Here is a 14724-nt window from a genome sequence, read left to right on the forward strand (position 1 = left end):
TCATGGGTGCAGGAGGCACCTGTTCTTGCACTAAATAAAAGGCAACGTGGTAAAGACAAGCACTTTACAGTCGTTATATTTTATCCTCCGCTCTAGCCTTCCAAGCCCGCCCAGTTAAGCTTTTACACCCCTTTCCTCCTCTCCTAACCCTGCATCTTTCCACCTTTATGCTGTGGTTTGGTAGGTCAAGTAAAAACAATTTTTTTTTTTCTAGAGCAGTGGTTCTCAACCTTCCTAATGCCGCGACCCTTTAATACAGTTCCTCATGTTGTGGTGACCCCCAACCATAAAATTATTTTCTACTTCATAACTGTAATTTTGCTACTGTTATAAATCGTAATGTAAATATCTGATATGCCCTGTGTTTTCCGATGGTCGCGACCCACAGGTTGAGAACCGCTGTTCGGGGGGGGGGGGATAGTATTGATTTGCTGAAAAGTACAGACGGAAAGCATTATCTTGAGGAGTAAGTGCTTCTTCCGAGCAGAACTACGGGTTTATTCTTCAGGCGGCCACACACCACTCAAGGCTAAAAGAAGGCTGCAGCGGGAGGGAGCACCCCCCGTGTCAGGCAGGTCTTTGTTTCCTTGCTCCTGGTTCCACGGGCCTTGCAAAAGGGCTCAATTCCCACACACGGGCATGGCAGGTCTACCCAAACTTTGACAAAACGAGGTTTTGTTTGGATACTTTCCTGTGGCAGACGTTCACAGAACTGCCATTCTGCTCTGCTGCTGCTGCATCTGCCCCAATTCAGCAGGGAACCGAAATTCAAATTCCCATTTGTGCCGGGCGAGACGCTGGACCCCCTCTGTAGGGGGATGCACGTCCACTCCCAGTCCACCCCAGGGCTACACGAACCGCAAGTGCTTTTGTTAGGGGGGTAAGGGGGGAGGGGGGAGGGCTCTTTCTCTCACAGAGGAGGCACCTCATCCAAGACTCCCGACACCGAAGCTCTCGGAAGATGTTAAAATGATGATTTTAAATAGTGTCACAGCGCCTTTATTTCGAAGGCTAATTACCCAGGAGTACTTATGCCATGGGAAACACAGGGCATAAAAGGGTGCAGCTGGGGGGGGGGGGGGGCATCTGGGAAGGGAGAGCGACTTGGGCTCCCTGACGGGATGGAGGGGACAACTTTTAGGGCTGGGAAACAAGAGGTCGGCTGAATGCGAAAACGGGGTCCGCCGGGCCGGGGGCCATTCTGCCGCGGGTCTCCCGCCGGCCCCAGCGGCCCGGGGCGCCGAAGCCCTCGGTGCATTGTCCTCCCCCGGCTGCGGCCGCGTCCTCCGCCCACGCTCCCGGCGGGCGGGCGGGCGGGGAGCGCCACACGCCTCCGCGGCGCCGACCCCGACAGCGGGCTCCGTCCCGCACCGTCTCCCGAGAGGGGCTCGGGCCGGGGCGGCGGAGAGGGCGCCGCGGTCCGCACTCGCACAGGTTGCCCAGCGCGGGCTGAGGACAGCGAGGGTGAATCATCTCCCCGGGCACCTGCCCCCCCCCCCGCGCCCCCAGCTCGGCTCCTCCGTACCCCCCAGAACCGCCGCCGACCTCCAGAAGCCTGTCCGACCCCCGGCCTCAGCCCGGCGCGGAAAGCTTTTGTTTTGGCCGCGACGAGAATCACGATCCCGGAGGAGGAGGTGGCGGGGCCGCTGGTGGCTCCTCAGCAAAAGGGTAAGAGGAGCGGGCAACCGCGGCGGCACCTCCTCGCTCCCTACACTCCCCGCGCCCTCGGCCCGCTAACCCCGCCGGGAGACCGCACGCCTCCGTGCTCACCTCACACCGCGGGGCCCGGGCTCCGAGGCGAGGGCTGCAGCGCCGGCCGCGTACGGCCGCGGGTCCGCCAGGTAAAGCGAGCGAGCGAGGACCGCCGGCGCGCGCCCCGGAGCAACCGCGAGCTTCCCCGAGCGTCTGGGCGCGCGGCCCGGGGAACGCGCACGCGCGCGCACGCACGGCGCCGGCGCGCTGCGCACGCGCGGCCGAGCGCTCCCATTTTGAGCCCCGCCGCGCGGGGCCGACTGCGCGCGTTGGGTTGTTCTCCGCCCCGCGCCCTGGGTGTTGCCTCGAGCCGGGCTAGGCCCGCGGAGTCGTTCACGGCTCTGCAAGCGTCGGTGTTAAATGCGCTCAGCCCTCTTTGCAAAGCTCTCTCCCCTCTCCGGCTGAGACGGCGCGGGGACTCTCATCACCCCAAGCCTATGATGCTGGTTTGGCAAGACCGCCAAAACCTGCTCTGAGAAGGAAAGTGGGAGCGTGGGAGCCGGGCATTGGAGGTGGTCGAGAGGCAGGTCCCCGAGTGCTCCGGGTGGCACTGCGCGCAGGGAGAGGTCGACAACGGGCATGGTGCAGAGCTCCACGCCGACAGCAACGAGCAGGGCATCTGGCACGGTACAGAGCCTCTCTGCCCAGACCTTCGGGAACAGGTGCAGATTGTGGGTATTGACCGCACTCCCCACCTTTTTGCTCCTTAGAAAATGCTTCCCTTCTCTTTTTCTACATAAACAATTTTAGGGATAAACATGTCCTTAGAGATCATCTAAACCCAACCTCGTTTTTCAGACGAGGAAAAACACCCAGGAAGATTAAATGACTCGCCCAAAGCCACGCAGCGTCTTCGCGACGGTCTACGTTCATTCAAGGCTAAAGCTGTTGTTGTACCCACTGTTCTTGCTCTTCCTTTTCCTCCCTTTCAACCTGACTTCAGAGGCATCATTTTGTTCTCTTGGCAACACAGGAATGCGAATGTCCCGAACACTACCCAAATGCACACTTAAAAATGGTTAAAATGGTAAATTGTATGTTATGTGTATTTTACCACAGCTCAATAAATGTTAAATAAATATTGACTACTAAGCTTAGACAGCCATAAGTGTAGTTTAACATCAAAAGATGAGCTATGGGCTCTAACCAGTTTGGCTCAGTGGACCGAGCGTTGGCCTGCGGACTGAAGGTCCCGGGATCCATTCAGGTCAAGGGCACACACCTTGGTTGCAGGCTCAACCTCAATCCGGGCCCTGCAGCGCCTGTGATGTTTCTCTCTCTCTCTCTCTCTCTCTCTCTCTCTCTCTCTCTCCCCCCTCCCTTACACTCCTTCTAAAAATCAATGGGAAAATATCCTCTAGTGAGGATTAAGAAACAAAAAAACCTAAAAACGTGAGTTTTGGGGAAAAGCATAATAAATGAGATATAAATGACATTTTCAATTTTCCTAATAAGCACATTCTTGTGCAGTACCATTTAAAAAATATAATGTTGATCCTTAGGCTGCTTATAAGCAAGCCAATGTGTCTTGTGGAGCCAACACTGCCTTTACTGAGGGTCATTAGGAGGCAAATATCATATGTGAAAAACTGTGTGTGCCTGCTTTATATACAGGGGATGCCCCCAAAATATGTACACACTTTAACAGCTGATAGCTAAATTTTGAAAATGAAATGTATTCTAATAAAACATTGCATTTACTATTATTCAAAGTGTGTGTATATATTTTTGGGACACCCTATATTTCAAGATTCCTTGTATTTGCAGAGCCTGTGGAGATGTGCAGCTATATGAATTTCTATGCAATTTACACAGTGTCCTTTGAAAACTGTCAGGGGTAGGACATATCATAGTTCACAAGGAGAGGTAGAAAAGATGTAGAAATTATCACTGAATGTATCAACATGACTAAATCTCAGAAATATAACAGTGAAACAAGCAAATTACAAGCTATGTAAATTATTTTACCTGTTTATATTACACCTAGCCATATTGTTTATGAGGATATATATGTATGTATATAGTATTAAAAAATGGACAATTTCTCAGTGTTGCCCTCTAGGGCAAGCCAGGAGGGAAATGAGATCTGGAAAGTATACAAAAAAGGTTTCAACTATTAATCACACACAGGAAACAAAAATGTTAATATATTTTTTTAAATCTTGGTGGGACTACAAGGGTTTTTCTTATGCAAATCTCTAAGCTTTATGTTTGAAATATTTCATTTAAGAGTAATGTTAAAGTTTTGTGGACATTGAGCTGGTATGCTTACTATGAGGACAGGGTGAATGGTGTCCTTCAGGCTGTGGGGAGTGGGGATTAGCAGTTAGACTGATGAGATGCTGGAGAAGGGGAGTCTCGAAGGGTACTAGTTAAGAGGATAGACTGAAGGAACCTTATTTTCAGGGATAAAAATCTTAAAATCCAACAGGGATAAAGTGCGATGCTCTCTTTTATCCCATCTCTCTTTCATTCCATGTTGTAACCACCAATAGAGAGGCTTTAATGAGCGGGCACTTCACAGAGAGACAGCTCTCTCACAGTATGTTGTTAAAACTGGTCTCTTTCTGGATGAACTCGTTTTGAAACCATTAATGTTAACTGGTAATTTAGTGCTGCATTTACATACCTCCCCTAGGCCACCCTCCACCACCTAAGGCTTTGTTTATTCATATACATACAACCTGGTCATGTGAAAAAAACCACTAGTCTGGAATTCAGACTACCTAGGTTCTAATTTCAGTTTAGCCGCTTACAGGTTCTTAGTTAACTCAAGGAAATCCATCTTTATGAGCTTCATGTTTTGGTTTCTGTTTAAATTAGAGATATACAAATACTGCCTATTTTAAAACTGTGAAACACAATGCAAACGTAGGGTTTACAGTTGTTTACGTTGGAGGAGAGTATATTCTTATCTATTTTAGTGAGGAAAGTCTTTTTTGCTTTGGGGGGGAAGATGTTTTTGTTTTGTTTTTGTTAGCTGCTGTGCATAAGAATTCCTTCACATTTACTAAGGAGCTCCATCCAGAAATTTTGAATTTTGGGTGATTCTCCAGCACTTTATACTGGTAGTTCTATCACAGCAGTTATCACTGGGGGCCTCACATTATTTACCCTTTGTATTTTCCAGTCTTCCTCATTAGATTCTTTTTTTATCCTTGCATTCTCACTCTGCCCCTGATTACATGGTGGGTGCTCAAAACATTTAATTAAATTAGACCGAATTGTAAAATTTCCCACGTTTGGAATTATTCTTATTAAGGCATGCCATCTGCTGGTTCCGGGACGTATCTGTCAGGCAGCCTGAATTCCTTTAATAATCCGATCAATTAACATTCCTGTTGAAGCATTTGTGAGTTTGTGTGTTAGGCAATTTTCCCACGTCCTTCCACTTCCTGTCGTAGGTGCCATTCTGTATTGAGCCAGTCGGGAATTCTTTTTCCTCCAACCCTCTTTTACCTGTTGGCCACTCTTAAAACCCGGAAAAACGGAGTTTATATTTCGGAGCCTCGGAGTGACCAGAGCAATATAATTGGGCATGTTCAGGAGGTTGGCCTGATTTGGGAAACAAATGTGTCTTGAATGAGAGCTTTCAATGCTGCTTGTTTCCGGAATTGGCTGCATCTATCTTTCTCTGCATTATATTGGGAGATGGCACCCCCTCCCACCTTCTTGGCACGCTCACTTTTTCGTTGTATCCCTGTGCCTAATTTTGGAGCCAGCCCTCCTGGATCTCCTGGCCAATCAAGAGACCACACATTGTTGCCTAAGAGACCCCGGATGCCAGCGAAAGGATTTATAGATGATGATTGGACTAATGGAAGCTGGAGGGTGGGGGCTGGGCAAAGTCAAAGAAAAAAAGCAGCTATGGCAACACCAGCGCTTGAGGCTTGACGAGGGAGTCCCGCTAAAAGAGGTGAGGCAGTGGGTAGTGCATGAAAAAGATGGAGACTCTCTTTGCAGAGCTCCACTCGCAGGTCCCCCTGGGCCTCTCACAAGCCTTGTCAGTGCTCCTGGGGATTGCATTTTGCTCCGTTTCAGCTGCAGTTTAAATGCCAGGTGCTTCATACTGAGAAAATTAACAAATAATAATTTCTTTGCCTATCAAGAACCAGCTCTTTTTATTGTATTACGGTTTTTGCTTTCTAATTAGTTGACTATAAGATGAATTAGTATTTAAATCTAACCATACCCTATTGCCTGATACTTTCCTGATAATATCTGAGGTTCCCTTCTCTAATGATACTGCCGTGTACACAATGAGTGACTTGTGTGTTAGCAGAGAAACTCAATTCTATTCTGCTCTGTCAACTCCAAATAAAAACTTGATAATCCTGAGTATAATCCCAGCGCTCAGTTCATAATATTCTGAGTTTCGCCCTATATTTTCACTAGTTTTAATCCTTAAACTGTGCCCTCCACTGTTGCATTCATTCATTCAGCTGATTTAACAAATATTTATTGAGCATTTATTATGTACTATGAGATTGAGATTCAAACGAACAGTCTTGGAGAACCACATAAGCAAAGAAACATCAAAATTTCATGTTGTTTTCTCAGAGGGATTGGAAGTTCGTGCATCTGGGCAGATAGTGTATGAAGGGAGAGACAGGAGAATGAGGCTCAAAAGGTAGATTGAGGTAAATTCATAGTGGACCTGGACTTGCATGCTAAGAAATCTGGATATTCTGTATCCATTAGCAAGCCTCTGAAGGTTTTTGAGCTGAAAAGGGAGATGATTAAATAACTTGTCTTTAAAAAACACACACAAATAAACAAAACAAAAAAACCCTCCCTAAGTAGAATGGTGGTCACCAGAGGTGGAATGGAGAGTGTGTGTGTGTGTGTGTGTGTGTGTGTGTGTGTGTGTGTGGCGGGGCGGGGGGTAGGAGAGAGAGGAAATATCGATCAAAAGGTACAAGCTTTCAGTTATAAGATGAATAAGTTCTGGAGACCTAATATATAGCATGGTGACTATAGATAATATAATGTATGTTTGAAATTTACTAAGAAAGTAGATCTTAAGTGTTCACAACACACACACACACACACACACACACACACACACACACCCCTACTTCATACTGAGAAAATTAACATGGTAATAATTAAATAGTTTGAGTGTTCATTTCACAATGTATACATATACCAAAACATCACCTTGTACACTTCAAATATATGTAATTTTTATTTGTCAAAGAGGAAACTCTCTAATAGTGGACTATAAGCTCCATTAAAGTAGAAACTCATACCTTTATACCTCTAATACAGGCCTAACAGGTCCTAAGCAAAGTTGAGTAATGGTGACAGTATGAAAAATGACTTGGAAGATGGAATTAGAGATGTGTGGCCCCTGGAACTTTACAGGAGGATCCATCCTTGCTGTTAAACATGGAAATAGAACCATACGTTGGGGGCTAAGGCCATAGGTCCTTTTTCTTCCTTTTTATTCCAAAGAAAAATTAAAAGTAAACATTCAGGAACAGCCATGAAGGAGGAAAGAGGTCACAAAAATAGCACCAGCAAGCTTTAGATGTGGAAGGAGGGGGAAAAACTTACTTTGTCTTGTTGATGGAGTGGGGGCAATTATTTTTGTGTATGTTATCTAAAAGCGTCTGTCTTTATAATAGCCCTGAGTGGTCTATACCGTGAACATGTGTGTGCATGCAGATATGCACACTGCCTATTTTCTGGTATGAAGAGAGGAGGAAAATTGTGAAAGAATGATGACAAAAGACAGGGTAGGACACCCCATTTTCATGCTTCAGCAGGACTGTATTACCAAGAGGGCTGTTTCTCCTGGCCAGGCCCACCTCCTGAATACCAATTTCCCTCAGGCTGATTTGAAGAAAGCCTTGTTCAAATAATTTCTAGCTTTGAGGAACCAGGGGGAAAAAACAATCAGTGCGGGGCCTTGGGGAGGTCCTAGAAAAGCTCCTTTGTCCTAATTCAAAATTTTTGCCTAGCTTTTTTCCTATACAAAGTGGGAAGAGAGAGAGTTTCTTGGCTTACAGCAGGAGTTTTTAACCTGGGGTAAGCAAAATTTTATGTTCATGTGCATTTTTCTAGGGAGAAAATTCATCGCTTTCATCACATTCTCAAAGAGTTATTTGACCCTCAAAGAAAAATTAAAGACACCTGGTTTAATAAGAAGGAAGGTCAAATGTAGATAAATAGCAACAACAACAAAAAAGAAATATGTAGTTTTTAACTAGGCAGATCTAGACTCGGTGACCATGCTTTGTATCTGTAATTTGCCTACTCACATGTACTTTTATAGCTGCCAATTAATAATACTGCAATGAAGTCATTTCTTATGCCTTTTGCAACTTAGCCAAATAGGTGTGACTTAGATAATTGGCTGTTAGGGGGCTGAGAAGGACGTGAGGGTTGATCTGAGCCCCCTTTGTCCCAGTGGTATGATGGCAGCAGGTAACTGCAGGAAGGTATTGTCTAATGACCACACTGAGGTTCGAAAACAGTGGCTTTATCTTCACCTACAACTTAAACCTGAGAGATAGTATTACATGTCTAGTGAAAGCCTCAAAAATTTCAGATCTAGCATTTGGGGGAGCTCCATATAAGCCTAAAACGGATGACTGTTGTTGTTTTTTAATTGTCCAATATTTGCTGCTATTGAATAATTTTTGGAACCCATAGATCAGACAGACAAGCCCTGATCCCTTTAGTCATCACCAGTGCCTTTCAACATGAAGCCCACCTTCAGAGAGGAAGGAGGGCGGAAACATGGAGGATATACATTGACACTAGCATCAATCTGCTGTAACTGTTTTCCACCTTGAAATATTTGGTCATGGCCCTCTAAAGGACAGGTATTTAGGCACTCTTTGAACGATTGTGAATGATAGGAAGTTCTAAGAAAGACTGCAAGGATGTCACTACTTATTGAGGCCACCTATCTGTCAGGCAGTCTGCTGGATCCTTATTCTGTAATATTCACAGAGGCAGTTGAGTATAGATCACGGGTGGGGAATGTCCAGTCCAAGGGCCATATAAGGCCCGTGAAGTCATTTGGTCTGGCCCTGCTAAGGCATTAGGGCTGAGTTCATTAAATGTTTGACCAAATATAGCAGGCTAATTTTTAAGTCAATCATTTTGTATGGCCCACAAATGATATTATAAATATCCAGCCCTACCTGGTTTGGCTCAGTGGATAGAGCGTTGGCCTACAGACTGAAGGGTCCCAGGTTCGATTCCAGTCAAGGGAACATGCCTGGTAGGGAGCATGCAGGAGGCAGCTGATCAATGATTCTCTCTCATCATTGATGTTTCTATCTCTCTCTCCCTCTCCCTAATAAATAAAAATGTATTTTTAAAAATAAATTAAAATGTATTTTTTAAAAATAAAATAAATATCCAAATGGCCCTTGGCAGAAAAAAGGCCCACACCCCTGGTGTAGACATATATATACAGTCTCATTTGACAAATGAGGAAACTGAAGCTCAGGTGGATTAAATAACTTGCAAAAAGTTATACAGTTACTAAGTTGTAGAACCAGGATCAAACCCATACGAGGTGAACATTTTTGGTTGTAAGTAATAGAAACAGATCCTAGCTAATGTAAGCAAAAGAGGAAGTTTATTGCAAGGATGTCATGTGGCTCACGAAATGGACAAGGCCAGAGGCTTCTGAGGGATGAGGCAGCAGGAACAGCCTAGCAGAGTACCAGTGCTACTTTGAATGCCCACCTCTGCTGTAAAGTAAGGATAAGCCAGCGTCAATCTCAACTGGCCTAGCTCCGTCTTGTAACCAGGGAAGGGGAGGCCACTTTGATTAACCGACCCAGCAAACTCTAAACAATGAGGGAAAGGCAATTCCTCATGGAAATTATAGTGCTTTCATCAAATGAAGGCAAATATATACTGGGCATTGAAAAACAGCACATTTCCCTCAATAAACTCAAAACAGTCCATCTCTAAATGCTTAGTGTTGTATATTGCATCACTCGACTTCTTAAGTATGGTATCAAGGTAGAACCCTTGTTATTTAGATGTCAGAAAGTTGAAAGGGGAGGTAGACAATCACACGGGACAAGGGTGGAGTGTTTCATAGTGCACTATGATTTTATAAATTAAAATACCTCTTCTTTCCAAGCCAATATGGTATATTCTTAGCTAGGAGTGATTCTTGATTTCCCTCTGTGGTCCAATGAAAATAGAGTTAAATAGACTTGAGTCTGATTTCCAGTTCCAGTCTGTATAATTTTGGGCAGAGCGTGTAATGAACTTTAGATTGTTATGAACTTCAATTGAGCATACATAGAAAGTGCTCCCAGCAAGTGTTCTTCCCTTCAATCCCTTCTCTCAACATACTAAAAGATTGTATGGTATTGGTATTTTTAGTAGTGTGAGAAGATATGTTTCATTTCTTCTGATAGGTATAGTTTTTCTTATAGAAGAATACCCAGTTATTTCATGATGGCATTTGCACCTCCAAAAAGCACGGATGGTCCCAAAATGCAGACAAAGATGAGTACCTGGACACCCTTAAACCATAAGCTTTTGAACGACCGGGTAAGTGACCAGAGCTATTTTATTAGTTGCATTCATGCCTCAAAGGAGGAAAAAAGTATTGCCCTGGCCAGGTAGCTCAGTTGGAGCATCATCCTGATATGCCAAGGTTGTGGGTTTGATCCCTGGTCAGGGCACATACAAGAATCAACCAATGAATATATATATATATATAAATAAGTGGGACAACAAATCTCAATCTCTCTCTCTCTCTCTCTCTCTCTCTCTCTCTCTCTCTCTCTCTCTCTTTCTCTTCCCCCTCTCCCTTTATCCCTCCCCCTCTTTCCCCCTTCCTCTTTCTCTAAATTACCCTAGCCAGTTTGGCTCAGTGGATAGAGCATCAGCCTGCAGACTGAAGGGTCCCAGGTTTGATTCTGGTCAAGGGTGCATGCCTGGGTTTTGGGCTCGATCCCAGTAGGGGGCGTGCAGGAGAGAGCCAATCAATGATTCTCTCTCATCATTGATGTTTCTATCTCTCTCTTCCTTTCCCTTTTTCTCTGAAATCAATAAAAAATATTTTTAAAAAGTCAATTAAAATATAAATAAATAAAAGTATTAAAAGTTTGAATATCAAAATATGAATACCAATTGTTTAGGAATGTAATGGATGAAAAAAAATGAAGACTTTTTTTTTCAGAAATTTTTTATTGAGCCCTTGCTATGTGGACAAGGCTGGCAATAGACACAGAGTCCCTACCTGCGATGAAAATTTCTTAGATTTGTTCTTTCCTCTAGTCCAGTGGTTCTCAACCTTCTGGCCCTTTAAATACAGTTCCTCATGTTGTGACCCAACCATAAAATTATTTTCGTTGCTACTTCATAACTGTAATGTTGCTACTGTTATGAATCGTAATGTAAATATCTGATATGCAGGATGGTCTTAGGCGACCCCTGTGAAAGGGTCGTTCGACAGCCAAAGGGGTCGCGACCCACAGGTTGAGAACCGCTGCTCTAGTCCCTGCTCCTCTCTCTTACTCCAAATGCTTTTTTTCTTCTATCACTGGTTCTCTGCTGGAACCACTAGAGAGGAGAGGGTAGGCTATGAGAGAGGAGAGGGTAGGCTATGAGGGAGGAGAGGGTAGGCTATGAGAGAGGAGAGGGTGGGCTATGAGAGAGGAGAGGGTAGGCTATGAGAGAGGAGAGGGTAGGCTATGAGAGAGGAGAGGGTAGGCTATGAGAGAGGAGAGGGTAGGCTATGAGAGAGGAGAGGGTAGGCTATGAGAGAGGAGAGGGTAGGCTATGAGAGAGGAGAGGGTAGGCTATGAGAGAGGAGAGGGTAGGCTATGAGAGAGGAGAGGGTAGGCTATGAGAGAGGAGAGGGTAGGCTATGAGAGAGGAGAGGGTAGGCTATGAGAGAGGAGAGGGTAGGCTATGAGAGAGGAGAGGGTAGGCTATGAGAGAGGAGAGGGTAGGCTATGAGAGAGGAGAGGGTGGTCTATGAAGAATTTCCCCAAAACACATTTTCTTGCTACAGTTGCAGTTACTGGATAATGCTGGACATTTAACCAAATAAATAAAATGAATAAATCTCATCCCATTACTCACATGACTCAGTTTCTCCTAAGAACTTATTTATGACTTGCATTCTGGGGAGGCACTATTAGAATACACCAAACAAAGGATTGCAAGGGGGTGGGAGCTGAATATCATGCCCGGTATTGGGGCATGCCAATCTCTGGGGATTTCTGTTCCTGCTTCAGGTAGGGGCAGAATTTACCAACAGGTCTGTGAGCTCCTATTATCAGTACAGGTGACTTGACCAACACATGTTTGAACTGTGCAGGTCCATTTATACATAGATTTTCGACTGTAGGGGGTCAGTGTCCCTAACCCCCTCATTGTTCTAGGAGCAACTATTACTATTACTAGTTGGCAGTAAAAGCAGCAAAACTGTCCTCATTATCTTGCTCCTACACATTAGTTCCTTCTCCTCGTGAAGCACCAAGTCCCACTTTGCTCCAAGTCACTTAAGCCAGACCTCTTCCTTCTCTCTGTTGGTCTGGAATTTGGTTTCCCCCAATTTACAAGCTAATAACTTAGCCTGTTATTTATGGCATAGAAGACACTACAGTTTCACAGTAAAAGACGCAAGAGTCTGGGGTCAGAGACAAAGAACTTTATCACTCACAGTGAAGCATGAGCATCATGTGTGTGACGGTTCTCCTTGCCTGCCTTGTCTGACAGGAGCGATGCAGAGGGCCCAGATAAATACTACACACACCTTGGGTTTGTGTCACAGCTGAGGAGCTCTGAGGCCAGAGAATCCACTGATTTTATAGTAAACAAGCCTGCTCTTGGTCCCAAAGGGAGAGAGTACTGCATTACTCAAGTTTGTCTTCCTATAAACAAAACTTGGAGAAATGGCTGTCAGGGCCTTGCATTCTTGATATTCCAAGACATTTAGGAGTGTGAGAGGCCCAGGGAGGCGTGTCTTCCAGCTCCCTTCCACCTCCATATCCAATTCATTTTCAAGTTCTAGGAGCCTTACTCCTAGAGCGCATCACCCAGGCTCCTTTTCTCCATTTACGTATATCTCCAGCTCCACATTCTCAGTTCACACTCTCATCACCCTTTGCCTGGTGCATTGCAATAACCCCCTAACAGGTTTCACTGCCTCTGTCCCTATTAATCCATTTTCTATTTTGATCCCAGAATAATATTTCTAAAATACTAATCTAATCCTGTTACGTAAAACTAATAAAAAGCCCCACTCTGAAGGGTAAATTCCAAACCCCCATGCATAGCATTGAGGACCCCTCATGAGTTGGCCTCAGCCAGCTGCCCAGTTCCAACCCCTGCCACAGCTTCCTCTCATCCTATATCCAGGCCACCTGAGTGGCCCCCAGGTAAGCCATCTCTCTCACACCTCCACACCTTTGCATATACTCTCCTCATTGCCTTCTGGGAGAGTCAATCAAATATCATTTTCTCTGGGAAGCCTCTTCCTGCTTGCTTTTCTTTGCTCGCATCACTTTTTCCGACCAATGTGTCAGGAGTTGAGGTTCTATCTTTTCTCTGTCTCCAGTGCCTGCTACGGTTCCTGAAGCACAAGACATGGGGTCACCCTGGAAGCTCCCTCCATTGACTCTCACCTTCTTGTGTCTGTATCCCTCCTTCCTGAGCCTGGATTTGACCCTTTGCCTCTCTGAACCTAAAAGAAATGAAAAGATTGCTGTTCCAATAATTTCCCCCATGACTGGAGCACCTTACCTTCTCTGGTCTTTACTGTCCTCCTTTATGAAATGATTAGGTTGGATCAGATGACCTTGAAGATCCCTTTCAGGCCTAGCATTCTGACTGCATGAAAGGAATTAAAAATAGACGCCAAGCCCTGACTGGCATGGGTCAGTGGTTATAGCGTTGGCCCTTGCAACGAAGGATCTTGGGTTCAATCCCCAGTCAAGAGCACTACCTAGGTTGCAGGTTAGATCCTGGCCCCAATCAGAGTGTGTGCAGGTGGCAACCAGTTGATGTGTCTCTCTCACATCAATGTTTCTCTCTTTCTCTCTCTTTTTCTCCTCTCCTCCCCCACTCCCTTCCAGTCTCTCTAAAAAAACTCCACAAATCAATGGAAAAAATATCCTCGGGTGATATTCACAGCTGGTGATGTGAAAGTGTCCATACAATAATTTCAAGGGGTTTTCTACATTTATAAAACAGGGCACTTGTCACCAATGATCAGTGTGTAATTTTGAGGCCCTGTTTTTTGTTTTAATTTTCTTCTATTCTGTAGTAAAATGTGAAATATGTAACTATTCCAGACTAAAATAAGAGCCACAGGATTTTAACTTCATTGCAAGCTTTAAGCAGAAAGATTGAATTCAAATTGAGATGCCTAGGAAAACAGCGTTATCAACATAGACAAATGTAACAGATTTCAAAATAATTCATGCACTGTGAATTTTGAGATGAGGAATGTTTTGAAAGTATATGCATTTCTTGGCCATCTAGTATTTGAATTGAAAGTAACCAACATTTCTTTTGAGTATGGTTCACAGATGTAGTACAGTACATTTTAAAAGGGTGTTCTGAGAGCCTAGCCAGTGTGGCTCATTAGTTGAGCATTGGCCTATGAACCAGGAGGTCACGGTTCGATTCCTGGTCAGGGCACGTGCCCAGGTTGCAGGCTCGCCTCCCCGTGGGGGATGTGCAGGAGGCAGCCAATCAATTATTCTGATCATTGAGGTTTCTATCGCTCTCTCCCTTCCCTTCTTTTCTGAAATCAATAATTTTTTTTAAAGAAGGGTGTTCTGAGAAAAGCACCTAGCCACCATCAATCATCATTGAGGAGCCCCTACATTTCTTATTCCCGCACTGGAATGATGTCACACAGTGAAATAGGTAACTGCAGTATCAATAGACTGAAATAACAACATAGGATTTTGATTTAACAGCAGGATCTAAGCAAATTGTGTTATAAATATTCTGCAAAGAAAGAAG

The 14724-nt window shown here is 44.8% G+C and overlaps 2 protein-coding genes across 5 annotated transcripts in view; one reads left to right on the top strand and one right to left on the bottom strand.

The window, feature by feature from the left end:
• The window catches only part of FZD3 (frizzled class receptor 3), a 104112-nt gene extending 102196 nt beyond the window's left edge, over window positions 1-1916 (bottom strand). For both annotated transcript variants that reach the window (XM_036314417.1, XM_036314416.1), the window contains exon 1: window positions 1771-1916. The gene's annotated coding sequence lies outside the window, so the exon portion shown is untranslated. The remainder of the gene's footprint in view (window positions 1-1770) is intronic.
• Window positions 1917-5348: 3432 nt separating this feature from the next.
• The window catches only part of FBXO16 (F-box protein 16), a 52990-nt gene continuing 43614 nt past the window's right edge, over window positions 5349-14724 (top strand). For 2 of the 3 annotated variants that reach the window (XM_036314420.1, XM_036314422.1), the window contains exon 1: window positions 5349-5668. In XM_036314420.1, coding sequence (XP_036170313.1) covers window positions 5555-5668 — 114 coding nt within the window. In that variant the 5' untranslated portion in view covers window positions 5349-5554. Of the gene's footprint in view, window positions 5669-10151; window positions 10288-14724 lie in introns of all 3 variants that reach the window. The other variant, XM_036314421.1, reaches the window with a different exon arrangement.

The sequence above is a fragment of the Myotis myotis genome, unplaced genomic scaffold (genome assembly GCF_014108235.1).
Source record: "Myotis myotis isolate mMyoMyo1 unplaced genomic scaffold, mMyoMyo1.p scaffold_m19_p_6, whole genome shotgun sequence".
Taxonomy (NCBI): domain Eukaryota; kingdom Metazoa; phylum Chordata; class Mammalia; order Chiroptera; family Vespertilionidae; genus Myotis; species Myotis myotis.